The sequence below is a fragment of the Otolemur garnettii genome, unplaced genomic scaffold (genome assembly GCF_000181295.1).
Source record: "Otolemur garnettii isolate 467f Iridium unplaced genomic scaffold, OtoGar3 scaffold00035, whole genome shotgun sequence".
Classification (NCBI taxonomy): Eukaryota; Metazoa; Chordata; class Mammalia; order Primates; family Galagidae; genus Otolemur; species Otolemur garnettii.
Genome location: NW_003852430.1, coordinates 14,063,990 through 14,076,233, shown reverse-complemented (window position 1 = coordinate 14,076,233; position 12,244 = coordinate 14,063,990). Strand labels below are relative to the sequence as shown.

The 12,244-nt window shown below is 40.9% G+C and overlaps 1 protein-coding gene across 1 annotated transcript in view; it reads right to left on the bottom strand.

The window, feature by feature from the left end:
- Positions 1-8,746, bottom strand: part of SMAP1 (small ArfGAP 1) — a 129,875-nt gene extending 121,129 nt beyond the window's left edge. The window contains exon 1 of the mRNA XM_003789680.3: positions 8,423-8,746. Coding sequence (XP_003789728.1) covers positions 8,423-8,540 — 118 coding nt within the window. The 5' untranslated portion in view covers positions 8,541-8,746. The remainder of the gene's footprint in view (positions 1-8,422) is intronic.
- Between the last annotated feature and the right edge of the window lie 3,498 nt (positions 8,747-12,244).

Below are 12,244 nucleotides of genomic sequence, written 5' to 3'. Positions count from 1 at the left end.
AAGGTAATGATCTCTTTGATTTTACCCTAATTACTCCAAGAAAGCATTACAGTGAAAAAGTTTCAAACAGAAGGACTACTCAACCTATGAAAAGTATTACTGCAAGTTATAAAATAAAATATGGCTTCAGATAATAAAGATAATTCCAAGTAAATTTGCTCAGCAAGACTGAAATCATCAGCAAAAAGCTTTAAAAAGTACAAAAGTCTGACGGCAATCCAAACTTCAATAAGAACGTTAAAAAAAAATCCCTCAATAATATAATGTTTTAAATTAGTAATAATAAATATAACACAGAAGTGACGTGAGGTATGGGATTCTAGAAAGAACACGGGCACAACAGAGATGAAATAAATGCTTGCATAAGGGTCAAAGAAGATAGGGACAATTAGTCACTAAGCAAGTCAGAGCCAGAGCTTAGACTGAAACCTAACTTTACCAGCTTCACCTAGGACAGTGCACTTTCAAGTCTGCCATGTGGTTCCTCCAGTTAAAAACAAGCCCAGGTAGATGAAGAGTACCTGACCCTAAGGACATAACTGCAAAAATAGAAAACAAAGAAGCTATAATAAAATTAATTAATTAATTAAACATCAAAGCACTTGTCTATGGGCTCCTTCAGTTTCTAAAATAAAGTTTAGTAATAAGGCAAAAATTCCAATTTGTTTAAATCGGTATTTTGAAGTCACTGTGATTCTGCTATTAAATGCAAACAAATAAATCAAAATGATGGTATTTTCCATTTGTGAACATATCTGGCAATAATTTTGCTGAGAAAAACCTAAATCAATTAAAGGTGTAGTTTTCCAACAACAACCTCTAACATCACAAAATTTCAACAGTGAACATGGTTTATCCATCATACCATCAAAAATATGGTTAATAGCATAGACTCAGGAGCTAGGTCTTCTGGGCTCAAATCCTGACTCCACAGTCCAGATTCCCATCCCTTTGTTATCTCAATAAAACCAGAATTTCCCCAGGTTACAGGAGCCCCTAACATTCATACCCGCTTCTATGGCTGTACTCTTACTAGTTAGTAGGCTAGTAGATAGCAGAGATATACTCCAAAGTATCCTAACAATATACTGGGAGGAAATATATATTACCAATTATATGAGGAAGTCCCCAACATCACTCTCATGTTCAATAATTTGCTAAGAGTCACAAGACTCAACACACAGTTGTCCTCATGGTTATGATTTATGATAGCAAAACAGGATCAAGCTCAATCAGCAAATGGAAAAGGCACATGGAGCAAAGTCCGAGCATCCAGGTATTCCCTTACGGTGCAGGCTGCACTGAACACACTAAATTCTCCCAGCAGTGAGCTGTGACGACACATGTGAAATTATGACAACCAGGGAAGCTCATTGGGGACTCGATGCCTAAAGATTTTATGGGGGTAGGGGGTGTGGTCATATAGATAACTCTGCTGGCAAAATGCAAATTCCAGATACCCAAGAGGAAAGCAAGTATTGAGCATAAACTATATTACTTATATAAACAGTTTAGGCATAATGACAGCCTCTTAACACTTAGGATGGTGGGACCACCCCCAAATTCAAGTTCCCTGATGCCAGCCATGAGTCATTAGGCCTGCTTTGTTAACTTTTTTCTGCACACCAATAGACTAGAAGATTCTTTCAAGCAGACCTTATCTACCTGCTTCCCACTTTAATCCCCAGCTCCCAAAAAAGTGCCTAAAATATAGCAGTTACCCAAAACTTGTTTCATGAAAAAATTCTTAGAGCCACCACTTCCTATCTGTATAGCACTGGAAAGTTATTTAAGCTCTGTTTGCCTATTTCCTCATTGTCCAATAGAATAACAATGCCTACCTGAAAAGACTGTTTTAAGGATTAAATGAGTTAGTATATGCAAACTACTCACATCATCCCTGGCAAGAAGAAAATACTATATGTAATTTATGTGTAAATTACATATGTATATACGCAATGTTATTATTTGCTTTTTTTTTTTTTTTAACATTCTCCAGGTCACAGTGAACTACTCTATCCCTAAACTTCTAAAGGACCTACTAGTGTAAACACAGATTAGAAATTAACTGATAATTGTTCCATGTCTATTGAGTTCTCTAATCAGCTTGTGGACCATACCCAAAATTTTTTGCACGAAGAACAGTATACAACATGGTGGTTAATTAATCTTTGTAGTGCCAAGAAAATAATGACTTACCAACAAAACCATGTGTCTATCAAATCACAGTGATCAAAATGGAAAGCAGTCAACCCTCCTGATAATAATTAAAGCAACTTAAATAAAATGGCCTCCAGTATCCTTGATCATCTTCCATCAAGAAATTTGAGAAAGGGGAAAAAAAAAATGGCCTGATTCTATCCAGAGAAAAGACTGGTAATAATAGTAGCATCAGAAGTAAGACAAAAGGATTGAGTATATAAGAGATGTAATGGGTGGCACCTGTGGCTCAAAGGAGCAGGCACCGGCTCCATATGCCAGAGGTGGCGAGTTCAAATCCAGCCCCAGGCAGAAACTGCAAAAAATATATATAAAATAAATAAACACCTTGCAATCTTCTCCCAAGTCTTGGACCAAATGGAAATAAAGCTTTGTGCAACTAAAAAAAAAAAAAAAAAATTTTTTTTAATAAGAAATAAAAATAAAGAGATATAATTAGAGTGTCAAATGTTTTACTTTGCCTTACAGAGAACATGAGTTCAAATCCATTATAAGTCAAAGGTTTATCTCCGTGTGTATGTGTTTACCTATCTATGTGTGTGTGTATTATACACATCTATCACAGCCCAAATTGAAGAGATCTAAGTCTCCTTAATGAAGTCACCCAATGAAAGAATATTTTAATCTTAAAAAAATTTGGAAAGAAAAAAAAGACAACAGAGAGCCCAGGTTTTTTAACCAAAGACTCAGAAAGAGACCAATGGTTTCCAACCCAGTTCTGATACCAGAGCTCTGCATACAATTATCACGGATGATCTGCAGAATCACAAGAACTGACCATAAGACTGAAGCATTTTGAGGGAACTTTTAGATTGCCAAATTTCTTTAGGGAAATTACAGACGTCTGTTTATATGAATTTATCCTATAAGCATCAGCATCATCATAAATACCAGTTCCCCAAGATCAACTTTACATTTTAGTAGGAATTACTACACTTTAAAATGGGTTACACACATATAACAACTCTAAAATATCAAATACTCAATGAAAAATGTGAACTCAATGATTGGCTCTTACAATCAAATGGCCTCTACATATTTCTACCTTTTGAATGAATAGTCAGGAAACTATTAAGACTCCCCTGAAGTCAAGGTGTTGCACATAAATTCGGTTCTGCCAAATACACATATGTGAAAAGCACAAGTGTGGCAGAAACCATATTCCGACAGAAGGAGCAACTGACAAAAAACTGTCTGCTAGACACAGTAGTTGCAGCACCATAGTCCTTGTTCCCCCATTCAATGCACCAATCTCACCGATGAGAAGCAGCTATGAAACTGAGGCAGTGATGACAGCAGCAGTATGTGTAGCCCTAAAGCCACAAGTCCAGAAGTCGCTCCCCAACTTTCTCTTCTCTATCCCTTCAGACGATTTGGTAAGTACCTGATCCCTTAAACTCCTTGCAGCTTAAAAAAAAAAAGAAAGAAAAGAAAGTAGCTATCATGGGTCTGTTTCCTGCTCTGAACCCCGTCTGACACACTAACATTACATGAGTTTAGGTCCTCTTACACTCTTCCTTAGACTCCTATTAACTCAAGACTTGCCTACAATCTCTCACCATCCCAGTTCTTTCTCTGATTTGCCACTACCAAATCTGATCATGTGTAATAAAGTTTATCCATTAAGCAGTTTATCCAAATGGAAACTGCTTCTGTTTTTTTACATACCTGTACTTGTGTGTGTGCAGCTGTGTCCTTTAACTTCTCCACGTAGCTCAAATGAGACTGTTTCTATGACTCTTTCCCAACAGGGTCACTCCACATGTCACACTCTTTCACAGGTGCACTCCCTTTCACACACTCTGTTGCCTGCCAGGGACTTTGTGCTCATTCATACACTCTTTCAAAAGACATTTGCCAAGTTACATTTATCTACCACCTGTACTGAAAGCTGGGGACACTATCCTAAACAAGATAAGCAAGATCTCTTCCCTCTTGAAGCTATAATCTAACAGGGATATAGAGTACCTAACAATTACCCACACTAGTTTAATTACAATTGTGATAAGTGCAATAAAAGAGCAGGGTGCTGCTGCCTTACAGGTATAAATGGAAGCCTAACCTAATCTGCAAAGATCGAGGAGAATCATGTTCCTTAAAAACACACTTTAGCAGAAATTGGAAGGTAAGTAAAAGATGATTAGGCAAACAGTGTTAAGAATTTCCTGGCTCAGCGCCTATAGCTCAACCGGCTAAGGCGCCAGCCACGTACACCTAAGGTGATGAGTTCAAATCCAGCCCGGGCCCGCCAAACAACAATGACGGCTGCAACCAAAAAACAGCTGGGCGTTGTGGCGGGCGCCTGTGGTCCCAGCTACTTGGGAGGCGGAGGCAGGAGACTCGCTTGAGCCCAGGAGTTGGAGGTTGCTGTGAGCTGTAATGCCACGGCACTCTGCCCAGGGGGACAGCTTGAGGCTCTGTCTCAAAAAAAAAAAAGAATTTCCTAGGCAGAAGGTACAGCACATCCAAAGGCCCTGAAGCCACATTCTAGGAACTGTAAAAACCACAAATGGGCAAAAGTTAGGGAGCAAGGGAAATAGTCCAAAAAAAGAGGGAAATCTTTCTTAAAACCACTATCACAACACTTAGCACATTGTTTTTGAATCTTTCTTTTTCAAAAATGGAACCTACTGAATAAGCGTCTTCAGGTCTTACAAATATTTTAGCCCCATAATTTAACACAGTACTTAACAGAGTATCAAGTCAAGAAGTGCAGAAATGACTGTTCTGAGCAAGAAGCTTAATCTCTCAATACCAGACAGGCTGAACAAGGCAATCTCTAGGGTTCAAAAACCTTGTTTCTGATTATCCCATAACTTCGTGGGCAAGAGACTAACTTTCATGCCAGTTTAAACATGTTCAAAATCAGAGCCACTTTTCCCTGTGGATGAAGCTTTTGAATATTGAAAACTAAACTTAAAGTTGGCTACAAGATGTCAGTGTTCACTGCTTCCTAACATGCCACCAACTAATAAACCAACAACAGCTGCTTTCATGCTCCCACAGAGTCACGAACGTAGCCAGGGAAGAAGAGAAGCAATTCCATCTGCCTGTTCTTATTCTCCAGTTTCTCAACAGATTTGGTTAAGAGTACCATGAAGAGCAGGAAACTGGCACCTATGCCATCTTTTCCTTCTTCCTTACTTCCTAAATACTGTCAATTCAGGAAACAAACTTGTGATTCAATAAGAAAATGTCGAAACTCAGGTGGTGCCTGTGGCTCACTGGGTAGGGCACCGGCCCCATATATCAAGGATGGTGGGTTTGACCCTGGCCCCAGCCAAACGCAACAACAGCAATAAAAAAAATAAAAAATAAATAGCCGGGCATTGTGCAGGGGGCCTGAGTCCCAGCTACTCGGGAGGCTGATGCAAGAGAATCGCCTAAGCCCAGGAGATGAAAGTTGCTGTGAGCTGTGATGTCACAGCACTCTACTGAGGGCGATAAAGTGAGACTCTGTGAAAAGGAAAAGGAAAGAAAAGAGAAAAGGTCAAAACCCAACTGATATATCTCAGCCAACTACTATAAGACAACAGAACATAGCAGTCTCAAATGTTAGGCTTTAGTTTTGGTACACCTTCTCAAAGACGGGGGAGAAGCAATTTTTGAAAGAAAAAAAAAAAACACTGAATTAACTAAGAAATAACTTCAAAATAGGGTACATGAAAAGCCTGAAGCAATTTATTACACAGTGAAAAAACATCAGTCCATATACAGAATAGAACCTTGCAATAACTGAGCTGCGAAAGTTAAGACCCTTAACATGTCTTTCAAAAGTACTTATAATTAGAGCTTCACTACCTACATTTACTACCGTCATTCGACATATATAAAATGGATCAAAAATCATGTAACAAACCAAGAATTCTACTATAAGAGTGCTCCATAATGGGTTTCTATTATACCAAAGACTTAAAAATATTTACATCTACCAATTACTCAATCATGTCAAATTTTTCAATTATAACTATAGTCTAAGTAAACCAAATAGTGGCCTTACCTGTGACTTTTTTTCCTTGAAAGAGCAAGATAAAACAATGAAATAATTTGCAAGATTTTAGCATTATTCTACATTTAGAGGCAACAGGAAAAAATAATCCTTCTAAATCATGACTGCGGAGTTCATGCCCTTCAGGTTGCACCCTGGAACTCTTGGTACTATACTCTCTTTTCTCCTACTTCCTCTGCTTCTCAAAAACAAATAAACCAACAACAACAAAAAAGACCAAACAAAACCAAACTACAAAAGACATTCATTCAGTATGTACCTATTGACTTCAGTGGCAATACAGTGAGCAAAACGAATGCTTCCCATTCTTCATGAGAAAAGAAGTAAAACTTGTGATCCTAATTTAAGAAGTACATGATTCTCTTCTCACCCCCACAAAACTAAATAACAACTTGCTAATGTAGCTAATGATGGTTTTTTAAAACCTATATTATTTTAGGAAGCATTAGTGAAAATCTGATTTTATGAAGTACTTTTTTTGAGAAACAAATGAGCAAAAATTATTTCTGATTATTTCTATACAAAAAGAAAGGTTAATTTTGAACCTATTAATCAATTTTTAATGAATTTAATATTTACCAGCATCTCTACTTAATCATGTTAATTAACTACTCAATATGACAAAGTGTGTACCATATAACTTCAGCTCCTTTTTTCCCCGCTGGCCTTTTAAAGGCCCATTTTTCAGTGTTTTCCTAGAGGAGTGAGGAGCAAGTAAATGAGTTTCAATACAGTACAGTATTCCCAAATAATAACACGCAATCAAGTATCAAGCAAACAAATATTACTACAAGAACCAGACATACAATTTTTTTAAACTCATCACCTGAAAGGTTAATAGGATAAATGATAATAATATAAGATTGACTCAATCATATTACAACACTGAAAAGTGCTTCATAAAATGATCTAGTGTTACAGTATTCCCACACAATTCTTCCAGTAATCCAGTCCCTGCTATGACACTGAAGCAACTTGCTGATGCTGTGCGGCTCTGTCTAATCAAGTATTATGAGCCTACAGAAATGTGACTCATTTATGAAGTATTGAAAAAGGACAATAAAGCTTCAGGAAAAGTCTAGGTCAAATAATGCAGAAATCTTACATGACATTCCCAAAGACAGACTGTCTCCTTCTTTGAAGAACTACCTTTTCTCACCAAATTATAAAATAAACCAATTAAAAATAAGCAAGATCTCTTAACTAGATGCGATGTTTGTTTTAAAAAATCAGAAGCGGTTTTTTCCCATGAGATCATTTACAAGACATTAAATACATATAAATCAGACCTCCAAATACAAAACCTATCAGCTAAAAATAGTTTCAAAGGCAGAAGCCCTCTAACTGAACAAACTAAAATTAGGTCTTTTCCATTTCTGGTTCTTTAAAATGCCCCTTACATTTATGAGGTAAACAAGTATCCACATATTCTCCCAAACCAGCAGCTCAGACAGAATCTAATTACTAAAATCTTCAGGAACATGTGCCCACTATCCCCCAAGAAACTCAAGTAATGAAATGCCTTTTCATTCTTGCTAATAGCCAAACTAACAAGCGATACTACTACTACTACTTCCACCAATGAAGACCCTTCCAAAATTATTTTATTCAATAAAAGTGCAACCCACCGATAACGATCACCATACTCTCCCTTCCGGGATGCAGAGGCAGGAGCCCGGTACGAGAGCTGTCAGGTAGACAGGCAGGTAGGGCTCCATCTGGGAGACCGAGCATCGGAGCCACGAGAGCCCCGAGAGCGAGGACATCCTCACACAGCAGGGTAGAGGAGGGGACCGAGACCTGAAGTGGCCCCACCTACAGAGGTAGCCTTGAACTGAGCTAGGAGGCAACTCTTTACCCCTAACCACTGCTCTGGCCGGCGCCCGTTCCGCGCTCCCAGCCCTGCTCCTTCCTTCCCCAGCCCCAGCACGCGGGCACCCGCTCAGCGCACGGTCGGCAGGAACAGGAGGCCGGGACCACCGACCGGGCCGCGGGCCGGACGTCGCCGGCGCCTCCGGCGGAGGGTCGATGGAAGCCCCGCGCCCGTCCGCCCAGACACCCGCCCTCCCGCCAGCGCCGGGGCCGGCAGACGCAGCCGAGGCGTCGGCTCGGGCCCCGAGCGCCGCAGCGGCGGGAAGGTCACCGGTCGCGGGAGGGCCCGATCAGGGGCGGCGGCGGCGACATCCGCGCTACCTTTGGCCTCGCAGTCCGCGCAGTACTTGTTGTCCTCCTCCCTCAGCAGCTTGGACAGGATGAGCTGGTGCTGTTCGTTCAGCTTCTGCGACTTTTCCCGGCAGGAGCGCGTCGCCATCTCGGCAGCGGGGCGGCGGCGGCGGACGCTGGCAGCAGCCGGGCGAGGTGAACGCACCTGGCGCCGCCGGGACCGCGGGCGGACTCAGCCCAGGAAGAGGCGGCCGCGGCGGCAGCTGGAACAGGAGGAGGGGCGGCGGCAGAAGCGCCGACGTGTCCCGCCTCCTCGCCGGGCCGCCCTCACGCACCGCTAGAGCCGGCGGGGGGGAGGGGCCGGAGCCCAGGCTTCCGGGCGGCGCGGAGGAAGCAGCCCGGGCGGCCGGCTCGCTGCGCATGCGCCCAACTCACAGACCCGGGAGAGCCGGCTGTGTTTGCAGGAGGGCAGTTGCCCAAGGTGATTCCAGAAACCTTATCTGGCACTACCCAACGTGGGTTTCCCTTTTTGAGATGTGATTGTCCTTGAGAGCTTTGAGTAAAATCCAGGCCGTCCTTGAGTAAAACCCGGTAGTGGAAGATCTTTTATGAGGAGGCTACTTTTCGCTTCTATCCTTGCCTTTGCTGGTACAAAATTGGAGATGCAGAAATAATAAGAGATTGGGTGGGTTCGTTTATTCATAGGAGGCTCATTCACCTGCAGTTTTGAAACAGGCACTATTCTAGAAGCTGGAGACACGCCTGGAATGAAATAGGAAAAACAGTCTCTACATTTTGGGGTGGTGCAGGTATTGAGGGATGACATTTATTTTTTATTAACTGTTTTGTGCCGTGAACTGTTAGCTCATTTAACCCTTACCACAACCCTATGATATTGTTGCCTTCTTTACACAGATGAGGAAAGTGAGGCCTTGAGGAGTTGAATAACTTGCCCAGGTCACTGAGCTACTCAGAGGAGGAACTGAGATTCAAATCCAAAGCAGTCTGGCTGCAGAGTCAGGCAATAAACCCTGCCATAAAGGGGAAGTTGTGACCAGGAAGCCGAATACTAGATGGTGTTGCTGTAACAAGAAGCTGCATAAACAGTGATTCTACCTGCAAGAGAAAAAAAAGAAGAAGAAGAAGAAAAAGATGACACTTGTGATGAGAGCCCAGAGCTCCCTAAATCCAGGTTCGTGGGTTTGAACTCTGGCTGAGACAGTTTGAATGATTTGGCACGTCATGGATTATTAGCAAGATCTAATTTGGGACTAATGCAAGCAGAATAAACATGGCCAGAATAAACACAGCCCTTCACTGTGGTGGGGCAGATGCTAAGATGAGCAAGAGTCTGTGTCTTACACTTTTTTCTAAGACCAATTTTTAGCCATGGGCCCTGCATAAAAATAACCTTTATGCCTACCTAGCCCTGTTCTTGCACAGGGGCTCAAAAATGTTTGTGGAATTAGACTGAATGGATGTGGCAGTGAAGATGCTTAGTAATTAAACAAATTAGAGCTTGTACTGCATAGGTCTCACAAATAATAACTAGGGAAGTATCAGGATGTGTCCCAATAAACCAAACATGGGAGATAGAATTTATGGTGATGTCCTGAAGATAGGCTTGATTTACATGGGGGCTTAGGAGAGAGAGATGAGGAACAGCAGCATGCACAAAACATAAAGACTTTGAGTAGGCTGGAAAACAGAGTGGAACACAGGGACTCTGCTCAGGATGGACCGAGAGATAAGACTGGATAAATCAAGTATGACAGGGAAGACTTGGGAAGCCAGACAAAGTAGTCCAGCCTTGACAGTAGAAAGTGTCTAGATTCTTTAAGTAGGATAGTGCATAATTAAAAGGATCTTTTAGGAAAGTTAGTCCAGCAGTAACCAGTTAACAAACATCTTTTTTTTTTTTTTAATATTCCCTTCCCTCCAAAATTTCTATGTAGCATGACAAGGATTCAAAAAACAGAATACAAGTTCACCACCAAGAAATGACCTGTAAGATGGATGTACAGTAGCTTCACTTAAAAACAGAAAAAAATAACAGGTAAAATTAAATTGTTTTTGTTTTTGTTTTTTGGCTGGGGCCAAGTTTGAACCCACCACCTCCAGTACATGGGGCTGGCACCCTACTCCTTTGAGCCACAGGTGCCACCAGGTAAAATTAATTTTAATAATATATTTAATTTAATGTATTCAAATATTTCAGTATGTAATATAAAAATTGAGATGCTTTACATTCTTGTCTTCATATTGTCTTCAAAATGAAGTGTATATATATATATATATGTATATTATATACACTTATAGCTTATTTCAATTTGGAATTAGTGGAGTTTCATACGTCCAGTAGTCACATGTCACTAATGGCTACATTATTGAATGGTGTTGCTCTAGAACAGCAGTTCTCAACTTGTGGGTCTCGACCCACAGGAACTGTATTAACGGCTGGAGGCATTAGGAAAGTTGAGAACCACTGCTCTAGAATCTTCTTTGTCTCTCAACAGACTTGAACCTATGGTTAAACTTCCACAGCATGCTTAAATTATGTTGATCAAAAAAGAATGAATAGAAGAATATACTTACTGAGCTTTTAACTTCTGTTGAAAATAATTTAATTAACGATTTTTTTAAAAGATCTGTGGCACACCAGTTGAAAATTACTGCTCTAGATGGCCAGCTTAGAAACCATTAAAATCTAAGTTTGAGTTGATTGTATTTTAAGGATGTAGTAGGATGAAAGGAAAAGAAAGGAAGAGACTAAGGCCAAAAACACCTTAGGAAGAAAACAACACTGCATTCATTCACCAATATTTATTCAACAACGTCCGTCCAGTTCTCTGATAGTCAGAAGCTTACAAACATAGAAATAGAAAAGTTAAGAACCACATTGTAAAATCTATAGCAAATACGAAATGTTCTGGAAGCAAAAGGAAATCTGAGAAAGTCTCATCAAAGAGGTGATACTGAAACTTGGTTTTAAAAGATGTGGAAAATTTTTGAATGGGGGTGGAGAGGAGAAAAAAGAATAACTTGGAAAAAAATGTATATGGACTTCTGAAAGTACAGGGTTGTTTGCTGGAAATGATGAGCATATGAGGCGCAAAGAACCTAGAATGGGTGCCGAGAACCTGAAGGTTGGAAAGGAAACAAAGTAGAGCATTAGATTGCAGCCAAGGAGTTAAAAGCTTTGTAGGCAAGCTACAGAGTAGGACACCCCCCCCCATGGGCTTGAGGAGCCAACAGAAGCTTTTACATGGAAAAATGACTTAATGGGTAACTGCAATGACAGTATGGAGAATATGGTGGAGAAAAACTGTTATCAGGAACAGATTACAGGGATGTTGCAATAATAATCTGAAGAAGGTATGATGTAGGCCTATTTTAAGCAAGTAGCATAGGGTTTGGGAGAGACAGAATCAAATTATGTCTATTTAAAATTAGAAGTAGCAAGATTTGGCAGCTGACTGTATGTGGGGGTGAGAGAAAGGAGGTGAGAACAACACCAGGTTTTCTAAGTTGGGAGACAGGTAAATGGCAATGCCATTAACCCAGATCAAGAATGAAAGGGGTAGGTCTCTGGGTCCTGGTGATGGCAGGGCTGAGCCAGTAGGGTTAACCTCCCAGCTTTCCACTCACTCGTCTGCCTGCTCTGCTGCTATAACATAACAAGCCCATCTCCTTTGCCGAGGACTTCCTGGCCAGCAGCATTGCTGCCACATCTCCAAGAAGGTGGTGGCCCTAATGGAGTGGGTCAAGCTGCTGCTTCAAGTGCAACATGTCAGTAAACAGATCACAGCTGACAGCTTTACACAAGTATGCAGACTACATTGTCTGTATCCA